This window comes from Neltuma alba, unplaced genomic scaffold (assembly GCF_004799145.2).
Source record: "Neltuma alba isolate B1F8T4 unplaced genomic scaffold, ASM479914v2 tig00012070_pilon, whole genome shotgun sequence".
Classification (NCBI taxonomy): domain Eukaryota; kingdom Viridiplantae; phylum Streptophyta; class Magnoliopsida; order Fabales; family Fabaceae; genus Neltuma; species Neltuma alba.
The window spans coordinates 206,505-213,666 of record NW_021636631.1 but is presented as its reverse complement, the minus strand read 5'-3'; the positions used below and the strand labels follow the sequence as shown (position 1 = coordinate 213,666).

The window sequence follows — 7,162 nt, the reverse complement described above, 5'->3', positions numbered from 1 at the left end:
AAGCAAATAAGGCATTGTTGCCTTGTTGGTATTTTACTCTGCCCTCTGACGTACATGGTCCCAACATCTTAACCTAATAAGCACGCTTTCCTTTATTAGGCCACTCATTCATTTTTGAACTTCCATCCTCATTTCCATTTCTTTGACCATCCCTCAAGCATTCAAGAATGTTGCCAGTATGCAGAAAGCGGAGTCTCACAATTCAAACTTATAAAATTCATTGCCATTTTAAATATTTGAACATTTATCTTTTTAACTCGGAAACTTTCAATATTTATAATTTTTTTCCCTAAAATCTCTTGATGCTAGTAAAAAAAATAATTCGATCAATTCAAAATGATTCATTTATAATCAAATGGGTATAATTTGAATTTTTAACCCTCATATTGCATAACTTATTGTTTTTTTATATGCATAGATACTTATTTGAATTATGATCTCTCTGTGAATGAAGAAGGATCTTAGATTATTATTACTTTTGATTTAAATTATAAGACCTCATTTATAGACTATAAATAAGATTTTATAATTAGGAGCAGAGATAGTAATATTAAACAATATAGTTTCAAAGCTTTTTTTTGAGTACCGTTAAGGGCTTCCCCCAATTTGGTACATGTTTGGAAGCAGAAATTTCCAAATCATAATCTTAAAAATTTAAGCCTAAATAATTAAAAAAGAATAGGAAACATATTATTTTAAAAAAAAAAAAACTCAATACTAGCACGTCATTTCTCTTCTCTTTTTCCTTCTCATTGGATCAAATTTTCCACGAACAGTTGACGCGGATACGGTCCCTTTTATTGATATCTCCGTATCACGCGTTTGAACAGAACCATCTTCGAATTTTAAATTCAAACAAAGTGGAAATATTAAAAACACATTCAGACCCATTAGTCAAGATCACAACAACCCAATGCCAAGTGCGTAACGAATATTTAAACATCTCAACTAAAAAATGAGAGGGAGAGCCGGAAAAATTTTCTTAAAAAAAGAAAAAAAAAACCTCTGACGAGATCACGCGGCACACGCGCTTTTCAATTAGTCGTAATTGCCATTCCATTTCCCCTCCCGGCCAATTCCCCCGCCTGCACTGTTTCCTATTCTACTTGGCTTGGCTTAGCAATGGCGCACACAGTCACAAACAAACAAAGCTCATAATTAATGGCTTTCAAAACAAATTAGAAATCCAAAGTCCAAACAAAAACAGAGAATAAAAGGTCAGAAATCCAAAATGCCACTATCTTGATTTTGTGTTAAAATTTTCGTTTCTTCTCAAAAAGCCAGCATATAACAATTACACATTTCCATCTTTCCGTTGATTTCGCTCTTCTGTTTCCGGTTCAAACAAATCCCATTCAGCTTCATCTCCCGCAATTGCCGCTACAGAGGACGAAAACAAGCCAGAAAGCGAAAGAAAGCACTATAGAACATTCCAAATTTCCAATGCTTGCTCAATACGTAGTATAAAAACTCATTTCCTTCTACTGTTGTAATATTGCTCTGCAATTTTCAAACCAGCTGACTTGAGTCTGGAAGCGGCAGTCCCAGAATCTGAACGGATCTGGGCGGAACTCAGGTTCGTGCCTGGAAGTCGTCGCTGATCATATGCTTCTGCACTGCGGTGGCTGGTGACGCTGATTAATGGGTTGTGTGAATGCGAAGCAGGCGGTGTCGGTGACGCCTGCTATTGACCACTCCGGCGTGTTTCGTGGCAATGCTGGTACGGGTAATTCGGGAAGGAATTTAGGTGAGTCAGACAAGAAGAAGAAGAGCGAGTCAGTGGGGCTGAGTAGAAGCGAGGTGGGTGAGTCGGGAAGGGCGAGTTCAAATGGAGGTTGTGAGTCGTATAGTTTCAGATTGGGGAATCTGCAAAAGTATGTAGAAGGAGAGCAAGTAGCTGCGGGTTGGCCGGGTTGGCTTACCGCCGTCGCCGGTGAAGCCATTCAGGGTTGGGTGCCCCTCCGAGCTGATGCGTTTGAGAAACTTGAGAAGGTTGATTTGTTAATCCTATTCGCAATTCTGAGTTCGCTTCTGTTCTTTTTGTGGGTAGCGTTCTCAGATAAAATTTTATCCATAGAGTTTTTGTCTAGTAGTTGATTCGGAATATCCCCTTGTGGACTGTACGAAATAATTTTCAAGGATTCAATTTCTCAAGGTTGTCTGTATAATACTTCTCTTGTTATTTTCCAATACATCCACTTTTCTGTCCTGGTAAAGTAGAGAAAGAAGCTTCTGTGTTATGTATAAGAGGAATCACATTTACTGGTGTCGGAAAGTTAGGAGATTCGGCGGCGTCGTTATTGCACCTGTTATCGAAAAGGGAAAAATGATCATATGTCTACAAGAAATTGTTGTTTTGTGTAGATTTTTATGGATATAGATATACAATTAGTAAAGATGACTCCTCAGAATCAGTGTTAACTGAAAGAGTTATAGCCGACGGCTGATGAGGCTTTCTATGGTAAACTCCAGCAAAACTAAAGGATTTGCTTCCGTCATCTAAAGTTTGCTTCGATTTCTATTCAGACAATTGCATACTGTGTAACTGCTGGTTCTGCTACTTTTACTCATTTTTCTGACATTCATTGTATTTGCAAATTGCATGAATAGATCGGTCAAGGAACATACAGCAGTGTCTTCCGAGCGCGAGAACTTGAGACGGGGAAGATAGTAGCTCTGAAGAAGGTGCGGTTTGACAACTTTGAGCCGGAAAGCGTTCGGTTCATGGCTCGAGAAATTATGATTCTTAGAAGGCTTGATCATCCAAACATTATAAAATTGGAGGGCTTGATTACTTCAAAATTGTCCTGTAGCATATACCTTGTATTCGAGTATATGGAACATGACATTACGGGGCTCTTATCTTCCCCTGATATCAAGTTTAGTGAACCGCAGGTATGCCAACTTTCCGATATTATTCACCTGGAAATTCTATGGATGTGTCCGGAGACAAAAGGACTTCCTTATGTGTTTCTTTATTTATCATACATCATGTGAAGGATCAAGTGATCGTGACGTATTTACCATAAGCACATGGCCAACAAAATAAAAACGAAAATTATAAATGGAAAATTATGATTCAATCCTTTTGTTGCCTTATCTTATTGAACATGTCGTTTTGTCGGTACAGATTAAGTGCTACATGAAGCAGTTGTTATCTGGACTTGACCATTGTCATTCACGGGGTGTAATGCACCGTGACATCAAGGGATCTAATCTTCTAGTGAATAATGAAGGGATCCTAAAGGTGGCTGATTTTGGACTGGCGAACTTCTCAAATGCTGGGCACAGACAGCCCCTTACTAGCCGTGTAGTTACATTGTGGTACCGTCCTCCTGAACTTTTACTAGGTTCAACTGACTATGGTCCTTCTGTGGATCTCTGGAGCATCGGATGTGTGTTTGCTGAACTACTTGTTGGGAAGCCTATCCTTCAGGGGAGAACAGAGGTAGTGACATTTTCAATATGTCTGGGTTATTTACTCTCTTTTATTACTATATGTGATGATTCTGATCAGACTCCCCCTTCCACCCAACGACGAATCTTAGTGTTATTGTCCGGGAAGTTGTTGCAGTTCATACTTAACCCATCGCATATCAATACTCTTGCTTTGGTTGTGATGGTGTGCCTCTAATTTCACTTATGACATGGAATTGGATACAGAGGAAAAAAGAGTTATGCTAAAGATGGTAATAATTATTTGCTTTATCTTGTATTAAAAAAAGTAACAAATCCCAGGATCCCTTCTTTGAAGTTATTTAGATGAATCAGCTGATGGTCAATGATAAATAAAAAAAATTCCATGTTATGTTTTATTTTTTTCTGTCATTGCCATGCTCGATTCACTCTTATTTTTACATGTAGGTTGAACAATTGCACAAAATCTTTAAGCTTTGTGGCTCTCCACCTGAAGAATACTGGAAAAAGTCTAGACTCCCTCATGCAACGTTGTTTAGGCCACAGCAACCGTATAATAGTTGTCTCAGAGAGACTTTTAAAGATTTGCCTTCAACTAGTGTGAACTTGCTACAGACTCTTCTTTCCATCGAACCATACAAACGTGGAACTGCCTCTTCTGCTCTCTCATCACAGGTAGCTTAACCTGCAACTTCGTTGGCAGTTCTTGAAATGCGTTCGTCTGACATAATAGTTGGCATGGGAAACAAATACTGTCTTCAAATCATATGCACTGCAGAGCACAAGTTCTCTCTCTCTCTCTAATTTCTTACCTACCATTTTATTTTTGATCGTACATTCTGAGCATTGTGTTTTCATGCATCCTAGAATGCTATAATGTCAAATTCTTTCTCACATTGATTATGGAACAAATTCCTTCATCACGCTTACAAGCTCTGACTTTATGAAGCATTGACCCTGAATTTGGAGTATTCTAGCCTGATAAAATTATCATATTATTCAGTATTTCAAAACAAAGCCGTATGCTTGTGAACCATCAAGCTTGCCGGTATACCCACCTAGCAAGGAGATTGATGTGAAACAGCGGGAGGAGTCAAGGAGGTGAGATCTCATCCTCTTCGTATGTTCTATAAATAGTTATGGGAAACGAGAGGTTTATTTGGGTATGTATCAGCATGTGCTTTTAGCACTTGATGACCTCCTAGATGGTACGGTCAATCCAAGAGAGTATCTGCATGTACAGTCATTTGATATAGTACCTGGCATGACTCTATAAACTGCTGTATCAGAATAGCTACGAAGAAGTCTCCATTTAGTCTAGTTCTTGACGTTAGAATCGCTGGTATAATGGGTAGATTAGATTAGATCATTTCTTTTGTCTTATGTCATATGAATGTAAATATTTGAGCAGTAAATATCTTATGCAATCATTGAATTAAATCCGCTACTGCAAATATAAATTTATGCATTTGGTAGATGATGATGAAAAAGCTATGTTCTTCTCAAAATAACACAAAGTAACGGACAGTTTCAGTTCCGAGGCTGGAGCATTCGATAGTTTTACTTCTCTCTCCCTCTCCCTCTTGGAAGGGGTTTGTTTTGGGGAGATTTACCATCTAAGATTGTGAAGTTGACATGTAGTAGAACTTTCCTAGTTTTTATTCTATGCAGTTTCAATTACATTAGCATAGTCTGCTTGTCAGCTCTTATTTAAACAACTGCAATGAACTTGTAGGAAAAAGATTGGTGGAAGAGCGCGTGGACCTGAAACGAGAAAACCATCAAGGAAGCCACTAGGATTCAACAAATTAGTCCCAACAGAGGTCTATTCTACTCTCTCTCTTGCTTCATTGTGTTTCATCTCATATACGTGCACTATAATCCATGTGAAGGGTCTGGTTGCCCCTGGGAAAGTAAATTCTCATCGAATGTTTTAATGTCCTCTTACAGGATTTAGCAAGTCAAACCCAGAAGTTCCAAAGGGTAAATGGCAGGTCAGTCCACATCCTCAAGGAAGGGAGCACCAATGTAAGTAAGGAGGAAATAAAGCCATCTAGTGGCGAACCAGATGATGCTTCCCATACGAAAAATGCATCTCAAGGAGATATTCCCTTTTCTGGGCCTTTGCAAGTTTCCACATCAAGTGGCTTTGCATGGGCAAAAAGACGTAAAGATGACATTTCAATAAGATCCCACTGCCGATCTATTTCAAGGGGGCATATTGTCAATCCATTGGAGTCTGCTGTACCAAATTCGGTGAATAACTTTGATTCCAGAAACATGGAAAATAAGGATTGTCTGGGACGCTCCAACTCTCGGAATCATGATCCATTTGATATCCCCAAGCTTGCCATGCAAAATCAATGGAGCAAGTTTGATCGCCCAGATTCTTTTGATGCTTCTGACGAATACCACTCGCAGGAGCTATCTATGGCACTTTACCATAGAGAGGATTCAGTATCCAAGAGAAGTAACCTGGTAAGTTAAGCAGAAGCCGGATCACATTGATATATGAAATTCGTGTGCCTCTTTTCTGCAGATTATTCTGTCCCCCATTTAAAGATAGGGTATCTTGTGTTTCCATGAAAAATTTTCGAAGTGATATCTTAAGGTATAATTTTTGAAATTTAAAACCAAAAGAAAGCCTAAATTTATTGAAATAAATTTATTGTTTGAGACACGTGAATGACTTGATTTCTTGCTAACATGAGAATAAGTAAATGATCTCCTTCTTGGATAGTTAAGTGGCTAGTTAATGTCTTGACTGTTAACTGGACAACGGAAGAAGGCAATAGTAAAGAAAATGAATTTATTTGAGGATTGTTGATCATATTTTCTTTTGAAACCAAATTTTAACTTGTTTATTTAGCATTGTAAATGGATGAAAATGAGCATTTATTGACGTTAGAAATTTTACTTACAATCGGTACGTGGGTCAACTCGTTAGATGTGAATCCGAACTGAAATTTATACACGTCCTTACATATAAATTCTTATTCACCGCCTGCCTTGTAGAGTTATCAGGACCAAGGAGAGAAGGTTGAGTTTTCAGGACCGCTGCTATCTCAAATGCATACTGTTGATGAGCTCTTGGAAAAACATGAACGCCACATCCGCCGAACAGTCCGAAAAACCTGGTTTCAAAGAGGTGGGACAGCTAAATGAAGTAGCAATAGCCTTCACTTCCTCCACCCCCACAATGATTAAAAGAACAAAAAATTGCACAATTGGTTGGTTTTCAAAAATTATAATAGATATATCTACATTTGTTTTGTACTTATTGTTCCTAAATATCTTGTGAAAAACTACGAATCAAAAGCTAGTTGTCTGAAAACTCCACATGGATTGGACTAAGGCTATAAATTCTTAGATGGTAGCCACAACGTGAAACACCAACTTTAATGAATCTTCGTTGGCTTATTTTACAACCTACTGATATGTTATGTGTATCTAAGAATTCTTCTTAATAATGCTACATTTCTTCCTGACGTTATCTGTGGATTGCAGGTAAGAAGCAAGGGAAGCAAGTATAATGTTAATCACTTTTACTGAGGAAGGAAGTGGGCCAATTGCTTTGAGGAAGGAAAAGGAGAACACACATCCCTCCCCAACCCAGAAAAAGACTCTCCTCTTCCCGTTGCACATCATATCAGATGGCACAAGAAATCTCTTTCCTGTAAGAGAAGACCATCTCTCCATTCTCCAATCACATGGCTATGCGCAACAAATAAACTGCAGAATTGAC

At 38.3% G+C, this 7,162-nt stretch overlaps 1 protein-coding gene across 2 annotated transcripts; it reads left to right on the top strand.

The window, feature by feature from the left end:
- Positions 1–1,160: 1,160 nt before the first annotated feature.
- Positions 1,161–7,162, top strand: LOC114721833 (protein IMPAIRED IN BABA-INDUCED STERILITY 1). 2 transcript variants are annotated; one of them, XM_028907711.1, is made up of 9 exons: positions 1,161–1,992; positions 2,611–2,895; positions 3,131–3,448; positions 3,865–4,092; positions 4,421–4,518; positions 5,153–5,240; positions 5,368–5,895; positions 6,433–6,565; positions 6,925–7,162. In XM_028907711.1, exons 1-9 carry the CDS (start codon positions 1,642–1,644, stop codon positions 6,948–6,950), a joined length of 2,055 nt encoding a protein of 684 aa, XP_028763544.1. In that variant the 5' UTR covers positions 1,161–1,641; the 3' UTR covers positions 6,951–7,162. The 2 variants fall into 2 exon arrangements, with proteins under 2 accessions (XP_028763544.1, XP_028763545.1); XM_028907712.1 differs by lacking the exon at positions 1,161–1,992 and adding an exon at positions 2,183–2,461.

Coding starts and splice junctions, on each gene's coding strand:
- LOC114721833 (XM_028907711.1), top strand. CDS start 1,642: ATGGGTTGTGTGAATGCGAAGCAGGCGGTGTCGGTGACGCCTGCTATT. Junction 3,449..3,864: donor TCCTTCAGGGGAGAACAGAG/GTAGTGACATTT, acceptor TTTTACATGTAG/GTTGAACAATTGCACAAAAT. Junction 5,241..5,367: donor ACAAATTAGTCCCAACAGAG/GTCTATTCTACT, acceptor GTCCTCTTACAG/GATTTAGCAAGTCAAACCCA.